At 30.8% G+C, this 18,374-nt stretch overlaps 1 protein-coding gene across 2 annotated transcripts; it reads right to left on the bottom strand.

Moving 5' to 3' along the window:
• Positions 1-9,419: 9,419 nt before the first annotated feature.
• On the bottom strand, positions 9,420-12,774 carry LOC102615026 (nucleosome assembly protein 1;2). Of its 2 annotated transcripts, XM_006475412.4 has the most exons (12): positions 12,539-12,772; positions 12,399-12,442; positions 12,227-12,322; positions 11,613-11,705; positions 11,165-11,246; positions 11,016-11,077; positions 10,746-10,930; positions 10,476-10,653; positions 10,342-10,385; positions 10,039-10,243; positions 9,918-9,935; positions 9,420-9,823 (listed from the first exon to the last, which is right to left on the bottom strand). In XM_006475412.4, the coding sequence occupies exons 1-12, from the start codon at positions 12,582-12,584 to the stop codon at positions 9,755-9,757; spliced, it is 1,122 nt and encodes a 373-aa protein (XP_006475475.1). In that variant the 5' UTR covers positions 12,585-12,772; the 3' UTR covers positions 9,420-9,754. The 2 variants fall into 2 exon arrangements, with proteins under 2 accessions (XP_006475475.1, XP_006475476.1); XM_006475413.4 differs by lacking the exon at positions 9,918-9,935 and having other exon boundaries at positions 12,539-12,774.
• Positions 12,775-18,374: the final 5,600 nt, after the last annotated feature.

Genomic DNA, 18,374 nt, shown 5'->3' on the forward strand with positions numbered 1-18,374 from the left:
ATCTTTGTAAATAACAGTAAATTTTGCTTTAGCAGCCGTTTAAATCTACGTATTCTAAAGGCTCAGTTTGAGATTATTTTTAGGAGATGTAAAAATAATTTTAAAAAATTAAAAATTAATTTTAATATTTAATAAATATTTTTAAAAATTATTTTTAGTAAAATTATTATAGTTTATTGTAGATTTTGAGGAGTACCTTTCATTTTAAGTATATGTTTTATAATTAATGTAAATTTGTATATCTTATTATATATTACAAAAATCTAAAATGATCCTCATTAATTAGGAAATAAAATTATTCTTTAAAGAAATTACTATTATTATTATGAATCATATTGAGATAATGAAATAAAACTAAAATTAATAATATAAAATATTCATTTTAGTTATTAATTATTATACATACACAATAAAAATATTTTATATACATATTTATAAAAATGTATATAAATTTTATTCTAATATTTTGTCAAATCAAGTCATTTACATTCTTACAGTAGTTTAATAGTGAGATTTATCAAATATATACGAACTACTTTTAAAATTCATAAACTTTTAAAAATAAATTTTACCAAATGTTTAACTGATTCTCTTCGCAACTAATTATTTCTACAATACATATAAGAGTAATTATTTTAAAAGTTATAGAATTACTAAATTGGCTCCAGTTCTTTTGGTCAAATTAAAGTGTTTGTATATTATCTTTACTATACCCTTAGTTTTGATAAAGTATTAGAGTAATAGTTCTCTTAATTATAAATAACAAAAAGTGAAATGATTAAAAATACCCATGATTCTAAATAAAAATTAAGTCAGTGGTTATTTTTAGCTGATTTACATTTTTTTATTTACAATAAAAGTATAATTGAACTCTTATTATACTAGGGTTCTAGGATTTTGATTAGAGAATTCAAGAGAGAACAGATAAAGAATTTAAGAATTCAGAGGGAAAAGAGAAGAACTAACAGGGGTTGGAATTAATTTTATTACTGCTTTGCTTGCTTCCGAAAAACATAATGAGAACAACTTATTTATAGTAGCTCAACACAATCATAACTCTAATATACTTACCTTGAATTATAATTGTAATAAGAAAACCTAATTCTAATAAAAAAGAAATTAGAATAAATTACTAGAGTCCCAGCATTCCCCACCTCTAAAACATGCTTATATAAGATTAAATGCTTTATAATTGATGCGCCATGTAATTCATCTAAAAGCTCATTAATGACTGGAATGAGATAATGATCTTTGATGGTAGTCTTATTGAGAGCACGATAATCAACACACATATGCCAAAAACCATCTTTCTTTTTAACCAGCAAATCTGGGAATGAATAAAGACTAATACTATATTGAATAAGCCCCGCTTCTAACAACTCCAAAATAGTGCGATCAATTTCTTGTTTCTAGAGGTGAGATTAATGATAAGGTTGAATGTTGACTAGCAAACTTTCAGACAGTAATGATATATGGTGGTGAGGAGGAAAACCACTAGATTCAGAAAAAGATGCTAGAATAAGTTTCTAAAACCTTGTTAATAACTTATGGTGCTGATATATCTGTAATTATAGTTGTTAATACCATTATTTGAATTATTTGAAAAAAACAAATACCTTACTTTTCTTAAAGTAATAATATGTTAATCTCTCCTTGAGTAGCTAAGGCAAGAGATAAGGGATCATAACCAGTGAGCTGAATATTTTGTCCCTTCCAAGTAAACTACATGGCTAGCTTCAAAAAGTCCCACAATGTAGCACCCAAAGAAAGTAATCACTAAGCCCCTAACATAATGTCACTACCACTTACAGGTAGTAAGGAAAAATCAAACTGAAATTGGAAGCCTTGAATGGTCACTGGAACATTAGATCATTTTCCTGAGTTGTTGTTCACTCCCCATCAGCCACAGTAACTCGAAACTGAGTTTGTAGTTGTAACTAGACACGTACACTGCTTAGCAAAGGGAAGATTCAAGAAATTGTGTGTCGATCCAGAGTCAATTATGATAGTGACCCCATGTTTTTTTTAAATTTCCTTCAAGTCTCACAGTGTTTTATGAGGTTACGCTTGTAAGAGCTTTTAAAGATATTTCCATTATTTTTCTGGAGTGCCCTCGATTACCTCTACTTGTTCATCCTTTTCTTTAATCTTTACGCTAATTATAAAATTAGAGAAGCTTCACAACGATGCCTTGGCTTAGATTGTTCTTCACAATTGAAGTATAAGCCTTTTGCTTACCTATCAGCATATTCAACTACTTTAAGGCATGGGAATGGTGGAAAACTAAGATACGGGGTTCCTAATAGAGAAGGTTGTGAAGACCCACCAATTTTAGATACTGTTGGAGAAGAGTTAGAGAGAGATGGTGGTGGTCTGGTTATATTAGATCAAGGAGTTGTCCTTCAATTGGTTACAACTATGTATTCTTTTTAGATCTTGCAAGTTTATAAGTTTGTAAGAGCTAATAGGTTTTAGCATATGTACATTAGCTTTCATATCTTCTCGTAATCCTAAAAGAAAACAATTAATAAAGAAAATTTCTGGTAAATTATTAGTTCTGTCAGCCAATCTTTTGAATTACCACTAATAATCTAGAATGATTCCAGTTTGTCATAGTTTGGTAATAGACCCAACTATATCACTGTCTTTGAATGCTCCAAATTGAGTAAATAAAGATCGTTTGAATTAAGACCAAGTCATATCACCAATAGTTTGCTCTAACCAATGATGCCAAGGTAGTTAATCAATTTGGTTGTTCTCCATTGAAAAAAAGAAGTCAAGCCATATATTGCGTGCTTGCATGAGTTCTCTTTTATCATGTGTTGCAGGATTAGGTTATTATTATTATATAGGTACCCATTACGTGCTGCTGGATTAGGTTGTTGGTTATTAATTTATAGGTATGGTTAGGAACAACTTGGGAGAAAGCGAAAGATCTAGATTAGCTTGGTATTCCTGAATGATGTTAGTAAGATTAGAAAATATTACGAAAGCAATGGCATAGAAATACTTTTACGGCTACTGTTTGGGGAATAAATAGAAAATTAAAAATAAGGCACCACGTGTCGATGAGAAAGTTTTGTGACTATAAGTGATCCTTATGGGATACTCGACCTATACCAGGTACACTTTGTAATTGAGTTGGTACGCGAGGTACGCCATGTTGTGGTAAAGGAAAATCTCCAAAAATATTAACCATGTAAAATATCTCTATCGCCCATAGAAAATATTTGATTTTTGCAAGATTAAATAGGGAATATTTTGTTAGAAAATAGGGGACAACTAGCTGTCACACCTACAAAAAACAAAGGACAACACACCAAGGATAGTGGTTCTCAGCTGCCATATCTAAAAGCTATCTAGACAGCCTCTGCAGAGCTGTCCTGGACCACATTACAGTGTACATCATGTGTACAAGAAAACAAGTCATGCCAAAATAGCGTCCTTCTTGCTCCCCAAGTATGCTCCTAACGGCCCAAAAATCATCATAAAGGTAAAAAGACGAGAGATCTTGAAAAGCACAACCAAATCACTACCAGAAATGTGCCACGTGACAGGGCAGCCATGGTACTTTATATATAAAGCACACTTAGGTTCTATTTTTCACGTACACATGCACAAAAATACACACTCCGTTAAAAAGGCTCAGGCTCCTTCAACCTCCAACCTTCATTTTAGAGAGTTTGTAATCTCTCAACTCTTTAAAAAATTCAGCTGACTTGAGCATCGAAGTGTGGTCACTGACCACTGATGGCTCTACCTCTAACATTCTTTTATTGTTTTGCAGGTCTAAAGGCCCTCTTTCAAGCCCTCACCCCCCATATCTAGCCTTTAATAATTATCAGCGCTCTCTCATTCTTCTTCATCTCTTTCAAAACCCAAAACAACCCACACACTTTGATTAAGTGAGGTGTCATGTATCCCAAAAAAATTAATTTATTGTTTTGGTGAGGTTTACCCCTTTCATTTACATCCAAATGAACACCATTTCCACATAATAAAAACAACTGCAAGCATCTCTTCATTATAAGTGGACAAGCGAGGTGCTTTCCAGATAAGGATTTATTGATATAACCAGTAAGACGACCTTATTATGGGAAGACTGCTTTGATTCCATGTCCTAAAGCATCACATTTTGTAGAAAATGGCTTGCAAAAGTTAGCTTAGGCTAGAAGAGTAATGTAGGCCATGGCTTGGCATGGTGTTAGAGTGCAATTTATGCACTAGTTTTGCATTGTTTACTTCCCTTAATATCGATGTTTTGCATTTAATAATAGTGATTTACTTGTGATTTACTTTTGTAGGTGCAATTCTATTGATTGGTGATAAAATTGAGCTACAAGATGATGTTTAGGGATGATTGTTCCCTTGGAGAAATTATGAGCGGCAGAAGAACTTTGTTGATAAGGCGTGGGCGCGTGCTGTCAATTGCGGACCTGCAGTTTTTAGTTTAACGTGTTTTATATTTTTGGCTATTTTTGTAATTACGAATTTAATATTTTAGATATTAGTATTTTATTTTAAATAGAACTCTAAAAGAGAAGAGAGAGAGAGTATTTAAGGAAGGAATCTATTGTGAAAAAGGGGGATTTTTTGGATTGGAGAAAGAAAGAAACCCTAGACTTAATTTTTCTCTTCTCTTTATGAAGAACTAAACCTATTTTTCTGGTTGAAGGATAATGAAGCTTTGATTCATCACTACTGTGAGATCTTTCTTATACTTTAATTGTTTTATTACTTTTTGGGTATTTGTTTATTCTCTGAATTAGTTTCATGATTATGTTTGTTAATTAGGTAATTGGCCACTATTTAATTATCAACTTAATCTATTGTCAATTAAAGGATTCATCGTATGAAGAATTTAATGTTTGTGACAAATAACATAGCAGAGAGTTATGTTGTGAGAATAAACAATCTAATTTAAATGAATCATCATATGTGTTGATTAGGATTTGGGTCTCTCTAGTTTTTCAGGCTGTCAATTGATTAAATCCTATGATCGTATCTAGGGTTGTCTATTGATTAGGAAAATATCCAACGGTCGTACCTTGGTTATCGACTAGTTAAGGAGAGATTGGCTATTAGAGGGTCTCAATAGCTATAACCGGTCTATTCATAAGTAATAATAATCTATATTTGAATCAATGATCAGTAGTAGAATCAAGCTGAGTTAATTCCTTCAACCAGAGCTTTCTCCAATTTGAATTACAACTTTCATTTGCATTCTTGTTATTTTAATTTGATTTTTATTATTGTCAACAAAACCCCCATTTTATGTTTTACGTTTTAAAAGGATTTAAATAATTACCGATCTTTGTGGACACGACCCTGCTCAATCACTATACACAATTTATTTAGAGTAGGAATTTATTTTTGTTGGCTTCGACACCCATCACATGGTTCATCAAAGGCTAATTCAGTAGTAAGAGTCCAATGAAAAGAATCCTTCTTTAGCTTGTCAGTTAAAGGTACAATAATTTTACCATAGTTGGGTACAAATTTTTTGTAGTACCTCATCAAACCTAAGAATCCCCTCAAGGCTTTGGTTGTGGTAGGCTTTGGCCATTCAAGCATGCATTAATTTTTTTTTAGGATTGACAAGTATCCCAAAAATATAAAGAATATGGCCCAAATTCAATAGAAGATTGATCAAATCGCACTTTGAAAGCTTGACATAATGTTGATGTTGATGTAAACACTTAAGGACAATGGAAACATGATGAGCAAGCTCTTGTAAAGAAGTACTATAAACTATGACATCATCAAAGAAAACCAAGACAAACATTCGAAGGGAAGGTAAAAAAATTTCATTCATCAAATTTTGAAATGTTCCTGACAAATTTGAAAGGCCAAAGCACATCACAAGAAATTCATAATGACCATCATGAGCGCAAAAGGCTATTTTGGATATATCTGCAAGACAGACTTGAATCTGATTTAAACAAGTGCCTATTCATTCCTTATTGGAAAAGGTAAAATTGATGCAGTCATGATGATCATTTTGAAATTCTTGTGACGTCCTTTGGTCTTTCAAATGCACCTGCAACATTTCAAAATTTGATGAATGGAATTTTTTAGCCTTTTCTTCAAAAGATTGTCTTGGTTTTCTTTGATGATATCCTTGTTTATAAATGAAAAATTAAAAGGGTAAGATATGTTCACGATCAATTTCTTGTTTCTAGAACTGAGGTTAACGATAAGGTCAAACGTTGACTAGCGAACTTCTCATGTTTTTTCTTGTCATTAATCTTTTCATTTTTTTCTTAAATTTTCTCTGATACCAGATGTTAAGGTTCTAGGGTTTTGGTCACTAGAGTTGGTTGAGGCTAATGGTTGGTTCAGTTCATAACTCACAAAAGTCAAATTTAATTGGTGGGATAAACTTGAATTAATTGATTTACAAAAAGCCAAATCAAAAGTCAAGGGATATTGCAAAATGTTTGGATGCTAGAAAATTGATTTTTTTTTTTAAGTTGATCAGAAAAAGAAAAATTGGTGGCTAGAAAAGAAATGCTCCAATACCAGATATTGGGGTTTTAAGGTTTTGATTAGAGAATTCAAGAGAAACGAGATAAAAAATGTAAGAACTCAGAAGAAAGAATTAACGGTGGTTGGAATTAATTTTATTATTGCTTTGCTTGCTTCCAAAAAACATAATGAGAATCATTTATTTATAATATTTCAATATAATCCTAATTCTAATCTAATTACCCTAGATCATAATTGTGATAAAATCATCTAATTCTAATAAGAAAAAAGTTAAAATAAACTATCGGAGTCTTTAACATATTTTGAATGTTTAATGTTTATTTATATTTTTTATTAAAGCATTCAATCGTGACATGCCTACTCAGCAAAGTTAGCGACACTTTAGTTTTTTCTTCTCTTATTTTATTTTATTTTTTTCATTTCCTTTCATGTCACGTGCTTTCTATTTTGTTCTTTTATTTCCTTTGGCTTCACGTTTAGAAGATAGATGTTTCTGCAGATGTAAATCTATGATTTTTTTCCCTCTATCCAAAACACTGTTCTATAGGGGTTTTGGGTTTTTTACTCTAATTTTCTATCAAGATATGTTTTTCTAGCAGATTTGTAGCTTCTAAAAGCTCCAGATTTAATAATAATAATAATAATAAAATAAAGGGTAAAAGCTTGTTTAGTCCCTATATTATGAGGTTAGTGTCTATTTAGTCCCTGTATTTTTAAAAACACCTCAAAACGTCCCTGCTACTAAATATTGACACTTATGCCATTATTTTTTTTATTTTTAACTTACTTTTACAATATTACATTTTTACAATAATGTTTCTTTTTTGGATATTAATAAAAAATTAAATTATCAAATTAAACTCAAAAATAAAATAAAAACAAAAAAGGTATATATTAATTTTTGTGGAAGCTCACGTATGTCTAAAAAATTAATATGGTAAAAAATTACATTATCAATTTTTTTAGAAAAATTAATATTTTAACTCAAGAGTATGTTCCACAAAAATTAATATATATTATTTTATTTTATTTTATTTTTTGGTGTTAAACTGGTAATTTATTTTTTTCTTTTTAATAATGTCTAAAAAAATTATTATAATAGGGTTATTTTTTTCTTTTTAATAATGTCTAAAAAATTATTATAATAGGGCAATATTATAAAAATAAGTTAAAATGAACAAAAGATAATGGCAAAAGTGTCAATAATTTAATGATAGAGATGGTTTGAGGTATTTTTAAAAATATAGGGACTAAACGGGCACTAACTTCAAAATATAGGGACTAAACGAGCTTTTACCCTAAAATAAAATACAAAGTATAAGTCATCTATCAATATTTACACAGCGTTGCCATGTTGCAATCATGCTCGTCTGAGTTTGTTGTGCACGATGTCATGTAATGAAAGGCATAAACAAATGAACATAATGATGCAGATTAGATAAGCGTATAAGAGAACATAAAACTGAGTTATTAATTCATTAGTCCATAATTTTAGTGATGATGCATTCTATGATCTCAATCAACATTTGCAAGAGTGAAGGTATATTCTAAGTTATGCTCTCCTCCTAATTTATGGAATTATATATGTATTGATTAGGGATGGTAAAATTATCCATGAAACTCATTGCATGTTGGTAATTTTACGGATTATGGGCGAATTTGATATTTCAAACCTAAACTCATTGCATGTTGCGGTTGAGTTTAGTATTGAGAAAAAAAATTCACCGAATATTTGCGCAGGTATTCATCAACCCACATTTTTAAAAATTATTTATGTTTTTAATTTTAATCAAATTACATTAAAAAAATTAAATCATAAATATATATAAGTAAAGTTCCTAATTCCTAAACCCAACCTCTATATATACACACACACACACAAACACACACAAAATTAATCAAACTAAAATAAAATATCAATAATATTAAACTTGAAAATTAAAAAATTTCTATGTAGAAATTTTATTTGTTTAATTTGAATTTGAATTGGTTTCTAAATTTGAATTTAATGATTGGTTTCTAAATTTGAATTTTTATTTCTTTAATTAATTATTAACAGTAGTTGTACAAAATTTATTTTTTAATATTTTTTTAAATTTATTTTTTAATATACTTAAATATTAATTAAAAGATGAAGTAAGGCATTGACGTAGGGATGATGATTTTGCCTACAACGGAAATATTTTGAATTTGATTGATATATTTTGTGTACTTATTGTAATGTTAAAATTTTAATTTCCTATTTACATGAATAAAATCTAGAATTGAGTGTTTTATGAACATATTTTAGGTTATTGTTATAAATTTAAAATTTGAATTATATAATTTAAATTTATATTTATTATTAAAAATTTTTGTTTGTGATTTTATGTGGGACTTGCAAAAACATTCACCAAGGGGATTTAGTAATTGTTAAATTCTGCGGCAGGCAATTTTTTTTAATAAAAATAAGAACCCACAATAAATTACAGACGAATTTAAATTTAAATTTTTTATGAGTGAAATTTTGATAATGACAAATCCCTGTTCTGATCTAGTTTTTAATGAACTCCTATGTATACGGACATTTTCAAATGAAATTAAAAAAAAGGAAAAAACTGAATATTTTAAATTCATGCCTCCTTTGGAACCAAACACCCCTTACGTTTAGGTTTTCTAATTAGATAGTTTCAGTGACCAATCCGTTCAGTTTTCAAGATTTAAGGAAAAAATGTCAAGACATGAAAAAAATGCATCAACGAACACAAGTTAAAGAGAAATTTTCAAAAATATATAAAAATACTATTGACATGTGTATATTTATTTTAAAAAATTACCACACAACTAATGATTATGTTAAATTTAATTACATATATTATAAATACATGCTCGTTGCGTTCTCTCTAAAATATTCTTAAATTCCTTCAGTTGAAGAGGACCAAACAATCAACTACCAAGAAAATATAGATAACATTACATAAATGAAGTCTTGCTTGAAACATTCACATAAGGAAATTCTCTGACATACATGAACTAAAGACGCCCCCTAAAAATATCAAGACTTGCCTTCCCAAGCCAACAAAAGAAAAGGAAAGGACGGATTCTCCAAACCATTATCATATCCATAATACACCATTTTAAATTTCAATTTTTTTAAAAAAATTATATATTAAAAAAAAACAAATAACCACCCAAAACTGCAAACCCCCCCTCCCCATCCTTTCCAATCTAATACAAGTCCTAAGCCACACAACATATACTAGGCTATGCCAATCCAAACCAAAATCTACTGCTGCTTGCATTCTGGAGGCCTTTCACCCTGCTGAGCATCCCCAGCTTGTTGTCTTCCACTCTTCTACAATACAGAACACATATAATCAAGAGATAAGACCACAAGTTTGATTTGAAAGTAAATGAAATCAATGAAGTAATTAAACTAGGCATTATACCTTGCTCCCAGCTGATGACTGGAGAGACATTTCAAGCCAAAATCAAAAAATATATATATAGTTAGTAATTGACCTCATTTCAATGGGAATTTGACCGATCAAAAGGACTACAATAACATACCTTCTTTTTGGTCTTGCCTTCATCATCCTCCTCATCCTCCTCGTCATCTTCATCCTCATCTTCGTCATCATCTCCCTCGTCGTCTTCATCCTCATCAATATCATCATCATCTTCATCATCATCCAACTCAATCTCTTCCTCCTGAATAGCTTCCCCAGTAAACCATGAAACAGCATGGGGGATAATCTTGTCTCTAATTGTTGATCTACACAAAGCAATAGAACTAGGCAATCAATTACAAATGCACTACAGCAATTCAATTTAAAAGATGAGACATGTAAGAGCAACATCAAGAGTACCCACCCAATATCGTAATCTTGTTCCATTTGATTTTGAAGCTCCTCAGCCTGTTAAAGAAACAGAAATAATGTGAAACAGAGAATAAAACAAATGATTATCATCAATTAATGCTACAAATGCCATGATATCAATCTTACAGTATCTTCATCAATGTCTTCATCATCTTCAGGGACTTGAGGTGGATTGAAAAAGTTGAAAAAACTTTCACATTCTTCAGTTTTAGTAATTGGCTTAGCATTCTTTGATCCCTTCTTTGGCTTCTTCTTAAGGAGCTTCTGTGTCAAGCATTTCCCTGGATACCATTCAATCTCCGTCCTACAAAACATCAGCCGCAAGAAAAATTTAGATCATGCAAAGTATAGTGATATGTATCTCAACATAAGTGCAAGGAAAGAAACACAAGTTACCCTATAGCTTTCTCAAGAATAGGCTCATCTTCATCAATCATGTGATAGGTCTTTGTCAAGACAGTGTTCTTGAAGTATGGATTGGGGTCAAAGTAGAATTCAAGCTTGAATCCCTTTGGATCATCAATCCTAAACCACTTAATGTCTTTGAGAAACTTGAGAGCTCCTTCATCGCGCTCAGTAATCTAATTTCAACAAAACAAGGAAAATATTTTAAGAACTCAAATACCATGGTAGTACCAAATCAAACTAAAATAGCCTTAAACTTACTTCCTCAGATAGGACATCATTATTTTTCATTGCAGTAAGCCAGAAGTCCGGCACTCCTTTCTCTGCATTATGCATATAAAAAATCAAACACAAATCCACAACAGCCTTAGAGAAAGGTCCTAACTCCTATGTTGATATTCAAAGGGTACCTTCAGTGGCTTTATCCTCTTCCTGGTCCATTGCAACTTCATTTGGGGCCCCTTCAACAACACCATTGACAATCTCATATCTCTGCAAATAAAATTACATGAATCAATCTTCAAAATAATTAGGGAAAAAACAAAAATGTGAAAACCCAAAGCACAACAATGCCCTCACACAGGAATAGTTATGGCACCATTTCAGATACCTAGCACCAAGAGCAAAGGATAACCTCTATGTGGGATAAACAAGAAGAAACCCAAACAATTGTTGGTAAAGAGCAAAAGAGCTACGTTTCCCTTTTCCAAGCCTTTTTTAAAAAAAAAACCTTCAAAGATCCCATAAAAAGAAACTCTCCCATTGTTGCATGGGCTGGAACATCCTTAATTACCAAGGAAATCTATTCACCTTTCTATGCAAATGCAGACATATTCATTAGAGAAGATGGTATGATACCTTGGTGTACATAGGCTGATACAATTTTTGATATTTGGCTTCCAGTGCTGCTCTCTCCTCAAAAAATTTTGCCTCCAATTCATCATGTTCACTCTGCAAATCATAAAAGAATTGTTAACCGCATGCTTCCTTGTCAAGGTTTTGTGCAAATTAGAAAAAGTAATAAACCATGAAGAGCAAAATACACCCAGATACATACAAGAAAACAAAAGTTGAAGTTCACAGCATAATAAATGGAATATAAGGCACTGGACAGATGCACTACAATTAATTACAGCAATGGAATTAAGGCACTGGGCAGTGCCAAGTCAAGAAATATCAGAACATATAAAGCAAGCCATTAGCGGGAACTGCCAGCCATACTCAAGAGTTTTCTGTTTTAAGATACCCGTTGTAAACAAGATAATTATAAACCATTTTCTACCGTCTCCAGTGAGCAGGAAAATCCCCAAGATCAGCAAGCCAAAGTTTAGCATTTGCAAACAGAACATATAACAAAAAAAGAATTTTCAACAATGGTCCTCAGTTGGCACTATTTAGAACTCAAAATACTAAAAACTTGCACCGGAATTTATCATGACAATAACACACATAATGAACATCAAAATACGTGCCTGGATCTCTCTGAGAACCTCAACACGCTTCCTGACTGCTGGAGTCAGTTTCTCGAGAACATCAGAGTGCTGCCCAGCAAGGTTCTGAAGTTTATTCTGCACAACAAAAAATGATTCTTCCATTAAACAATCAAAAAACCAAAACATCTATACAGTAACACAAATTGCTTACCTTCAGAACACCCACGAGGTCAGCTCGAGCCCCTTCATCAAGAGCTACACAGAGAACAAACAAAACAACGTGTCAGATAGTAAATAAAAATTGGATAAATTACTAAAATAATTAGGGTTTTCTTGGAGATAAGAAGTCACAGGCGCGGAGATCTGTAACGTTGAAGTTATCTTTGTCGGCGCTCATTGTCGGCGGAGGAAGAAGCGACGGCGTTTTAGAGAGAGCGAGGGGATAGGGTGCTAAAACCCTAGGCGAACAAAAAGGAATTGGTGAAAAACAAGGGAAACGAGTTTCGACTTTGATGAGTTAAGAGAGGCGTCAGAAGAAAACGTGGCCTCGCTTAAATCCTCTCCCTCGCCCTAAAAACCTAACACTTGCTCTCTTTTAGTACTTAAGGCGGTACCTGTTCTGTCTTTTTACTATTTTTTTATTAAATTTTTTTCCAGGGCCGTGTTCCTGTTGTAATTTTTTTCGTGAGCTTGGGATTTAAACTGTTTTTTTTTTTTAAAAAAAAAAATTTACTAAACACCAATTATTATTTAAAGTTTTACAATAGTTCATAGGAGGATCTTAACAATCAGTTTTAAACAAAATTGTAGCATAAATGAAAAATCAAAGATGGAAAAAAAAATTCAAATATAAAGGCTCAACTCAAATGGACTGAATTACATACATAAGGTAATATTTTTTTATATGTTTGCTGTAGTACCAAATTGGCCTAAATTGTGTCTGATAAAAATATTTGACTTTGGAAAATATAATACAGAAATAAGCTAATAAAGATTACTTAATTTGAAAAACCCTAAGATAATATATGGAAAGTCTAAAAGTACTCTTTAAAAAAATAATTTAAATTAACTAGGGGAACATTGTTCACACGTATTTGAGTTATCGAATTTGGGAAAACCCACAATCATTTTTTTTATGTCACAGTAAATAAAAGAATAAAAAATAATCATATCTTGCTATAATAAAAGCAAGCGTTTCTTGCATAAGTTAATATTACAATGATAGTGATATACACAAAGGGTGCGTTTGACATTCTGTATTACATTATATTAATGTAGGTTACTGTATTATATTATATTGCATTAGTACTATATCATAACAATATTATACAACATTTGATGTTACATTATATTGTATCAATTTTTAATTATATTAAATTTGGTGTTGTATTGTACTGTGCTAATTTTTTTGATGATTAATTTAAGTTATATATTTAGAAAATAATAGTACTTATAAAATACTAAATATAAAAGTCTTAAATTTTAGAAAGTTACCATCATTTTTTTAGTATAAATGTTGAAAGAATTCATAATTTCGCATAAAGATTGAAGCTTATGACCTTAAATTTTTTACAGTAAAACATTTTTTTTCCAGCAATTTCTAAATATATAACCTATGAAATAAAGATCAAAACAAATAGTTCAATCAAACAACCTCTAAATAATATCATAAAATAAATAAATAGTTAAAACATACAAGATTAGTTCAAAAGTCATCTTTGGATGATTGAATAAAAGTTTATATATATTACAAGTTAATCACAAAATAATAAAGTGATACAATAGTTGTAACATAATTACCAACAAAGTAGATTGTATTAAATAATCCAAGTACACACACCCGTATGCCAATTGGAAATTAGTATTTTGAAATACCAACAAAACTCCAACAAGTATTACTGTATAATATCGTTGTTAAGTTAGAAATTCATACTCCCTTATCAAACTTCACCTTAGAAATACATACTCCCTTATCAAACACCACCTCTCCTTTCATGCTCATGCAAAAGCATCCAAACATCTGTCAACTTATGGTCACGATCATTTCATTATGCCTTGAAAGCCCTTATATTTGAAGGTTTCTTTACCATTAAATGTAAGGCCATAAGCTCATCATCCATAGACAGTCCCATTGAAGTAATCTCTTCGACAATGTAATTATGATCTTCACTATTTCCATACATATTCTGAGACATATTAGTGTTGGCTTGGTGAAATGCTGAAACTAATTTGTTAATACTAACAACAATATAATCATCTAATTTAGGCTTCGTCCTATGTGATGGTTGTACATGTGATCAAGTAATGTATTGAGAATTTGAAGGAGGGGTAGCAGACATCAGAGAACCTTTATCATCAATCGCATTGTCATCATCATGAGTTTCTTCTTGAAGAGCTGCATTAACCATATCAATTGGAGTTTTTGCTGGACTTCTAGTTACGTGGACTTTTCCAAATATATTTACTAGCCTCTCATAATATGGAAATGACTTGTTCCTCTAATTGCTTGTTTATTTATGGGACTACATTATTAAAACAAGATAATTAAATGAACTCTATTATATTTATAAGAAACAAATTATATATAACCATGCAACCATGAAGATATAACTAATGACATAAAAAGAAAATTATTTTCCTTATTTTAAATTCAAAATACTAACCTCTACATATGATTTCCATACTTTTTCACTATCAATCTCCACACATTTTCTCACATGATTCCATCTAAAACTGCTAGTATTCAACATATTAAATCGCAGCCCATACTTCCATATCCTTATCTTAGAGCCAATATGCAGGGAAGCCTACAAACCACATTTTAGTAGTAGTTTTTTAAATTCATTTTGAATATATTTGTCACTTCTAGATTTTAAGGTACCATTATCAGCTCGAGTACCATTTGCAATTACTGCATCTAGAATGTTTAACATTGTTTCTTCTTCATCTTTTGTCCATGCTCATCTTAAGCTTGTTTTATTTCCAGTAGTATGACTTAAACTTTCACTCTCCATTCCTACAAAATGAATATTATAATAATTTCTTAAACAATTAATTGAAATATTACACTAAGTTAAGCTAACATAAATAACACTTGATAAATTCCTAATGAGATTTATATATTAACAAAAGGTTATAACCTTAGATACCTTTGTAAGGACATCATTATATTAGCAAAAGTACAACTTTAGATACGTTCCTAAGTTTATCGATATAATAGGAAAAGTACAATCTTAGATACATCCTTAAGGACAACGATATATTATGAAAAATACAACCTTAAGACACATTGTTGAGGACATCGATATATTAGGAAAAATACAACCTTAGACACATTCTTGAGGACATCGATATATTAGGAAAAATATAGCCTTAAATACTTTCCTATTGACATCCATATATAAACAAAAGTATAACCTTAGATACTTTCCTAATGACATCTATATATTAATAAAAGTATAACCTTAGATACTTTCCTAATGACATCTATATATTAATAAAAGTATAGCCTTAGATAAATCCTAATTTCCAAGCCTATTGTTATACAAAGCGGTATCTAAATTATTCCTCCAACTCGTCCATTGATCTGAACCTGTAAGACTACTTTATGTTATTAATACTATCTACTTCATTATTAGATATGTTAAGTAATTTATGCTCCATTAGATCCACATACATTTCCCCTATGATTAGATTATGTAGTAAACAACATGCAGTAATAATGTGACATTGGTTTTCATTAGATAAAATGAACTTTGAAGAATAGGCTATCACATTTGAGCAATCCAAATCACTACTTAGTTACATTTCTTACTAAAGAATGTTTCATGTTAAAGAACTATTCTGTTAACATAAATATTTCTTTATTGATTTTGATGATAACAAACTTGATTAAGATTTATTAATCATTTAAAAGTTCAAAATAGTTTTTATATATTTAAATAATCATTCTCATTTTATAAAGGCGTTATATTCTATGAAAATGTTTTTGGTTATTCTCATGTTAATGGTTTCAAATTGAAAAAGCTTTGAGATTTTTTATGATAACAAGTATTGCTTAAAATCCTGAAAATGGACTTAATTGACAAGTTTTATAAAGTTTTTGGCCATAGTATAAATTTATAAAGTTTTGGGGTCAAACGAGAATTTTGTAAAAAAAGTACACTGTAGCAGTTACTGTAGAAAACGACGATCCGAAATCTTGATAATGGCTCACCGACATCGAACAGAATTGAAGATTAGTTTCTGGACAGTAATGGCAAACCGACATCTTGATAACGGCTCGCCGACATCGAACAGAATTGAAGATTAGTCTCTGGACACTAACGACGATCCGACATCTAGATAACGGTGATCCGACAATTTAAAAATTCAGTCCAACGGTCATATTGACTAGTCAAATGGCGATCCGACATCTAGTTAACGGCGATCTGACAATGTGCAGAAAGTCAATAACGGCTAGTTTTCAGCTCCAACTATAAATAAGCTCATTCAAATTCAAACAAGATTGTTCACAACACGACTATTGAGCTTATATTTGAGAATACAATCTTCATAGAGCTTTAAAAACACATTCTTACTTCATCTATTCATATATTGGGCCTTGATTTGTAATCTTAAATATTGTGTGAGAGAAAAATAATTTTTATTCTTTTACTTTGAGTGATTGTAAGTGTTGGGATATACTTCTGTTAAGAGATTGGGGATAATCTCTTGTTGTAAAGGTTCATTGAAACCTTGGAAGTCAAGTGTAAGCATTTGAAGTCTTGGAGGCTTGCTTAGTGAAATCTTCAAGCTTGGAAAGCTTGGAGGCGTGGACGTAGGCGAGGTTGGCCAAACCATGTAAAAATCTTCGAGTTTGAATCTCTCTTCCCTTATCTTTTTATATTGTAATTGATTTAATTGTTATTCCATTAAATTCATTTTAGATTTGCATGATAATTTGTTTTAGAATCAAATAATTTTTAGAATCCCAATTCACCCCCCTCATGGGTTGCATACTTGTATTTCATATTCTTTATTCGAAGGAGGACACCTATCTTTCTATTCTGATAAAGGGAAATTATCATTCATATACCCTATATTTGCTCTGTTATAAAAAATACTACAACACTTTGAGGGTGTATCAATCGTCCACCATTAGTTGACAAAATATATCAGCCGACCACCAAACCGTTAGTTGCCGTTTGAAAGTTAATGGAGTTACAGTGAATTGACGATTTTACCCTTGAAAATTATCACTTGTATACCCTTAAATTCTCTTTTTATCACTTGTATACCCTTAAATTATCACTTATATCATATGAAAAGACCAAATTACCCTTTTGACGTTATCATACTTAAACGGCAACTAACGGTTTGGTGGTCAGCTGATACATTTTGTCAACTTAAGGTGGGCGATTGATACACTCTCGAAGTGTTGTAATATTTTTGATAATAAAGTAAACTAAGGGTATACAAATGATAATTTCCCTTTGATAAATGATATCTTGTTCCCTTATACATTGTAAGAAATCCTTTAGCATTTGTGTATTCTTCATCCGCAAGATAGTAGTAACCTATTTATTTCACATAAGTATTAGTATAATTTTTAGTTTGAATATGCAATTTGATTAAATTAAATTTTTGGAATAAGTAATACCTATATGAACTTTTAAATCAGTGACTTATTTAATGCATCGAAAGTATTCTTAAGTAAGATGCAGAGCTTTCTCATCCAGACATCACGAAGATGAATTTCAATTCTCGTGTGCACATACCCCTAAAACATTTGTAGCAATCTCATCATTGTATGATATCTTGGCTTGTCTTTTTCTGGCACATGAACTTTAATGTAAATTTCACCTAATGCCCAAACAATTCTACATCATAAAGCGAATGAAAAATTTATTAACATTAAACTATTAGTTATAGTCAAAGATAATGTACTGTAAACCACTTCCCCTCTCATCAGTGCAATTCTCTGGTATAGGTTGCCCTTAATCATCTAATCATAATATTTCATTTATCATTGCATTGAAGTATTTACTAACAATCTTTCAGATCCGAAAAAACCTACTACAATTGTGCGATTCTTGATATGATAAGACAAAGTATAAAGGAATTGCAAATTTGCTCTTCAATCGTCACTAAACCATTAGCCTTTAATCCCCTATTCAATCGAAGTAGCTTAGATAGTAGGCTAAAT

This window comes from Citrus sinensis, chromosome 1 (genome assembly GCF_022201045.2).
Source record: "Citrus sinensis cultivar Valencia sweet orange chromosome 1, DVS_A1.0, whole genome shotgun sequence".
Classification (NCBI taxonomy): domain Eukaryota; kingdom Viridiplantae; phylum Streptophyta; class Magnoliopsida; order Sapindales; family Rutaceae; genus Citrus; species Citrus sinensis.

Bases quoted from the DNA above. Each gene is read 5' to 3' on its own strand.
- LOC102615026 (XM_006475412.4), bottom strand. From the start codon at position 12,584: ATGAGCGCCGACAAAGATAACTTCAACGTTACAGATCTCCGCGCCT. The intron at 10,931-11,015 runs GTAAGTTTAAGG...TGTTGAAATTAG, and splicing joins ATGATGTCCTATCTGAGGAA to ATTACTGAGCGCGATGAAGG. The intron at 10,244-10,341 runs GTGGGTACTCTT...TGCTTTGTGTAG, and splicing joins GAACAAGATTACGATATTGG to ATCAACAATTAGAGACAAGA.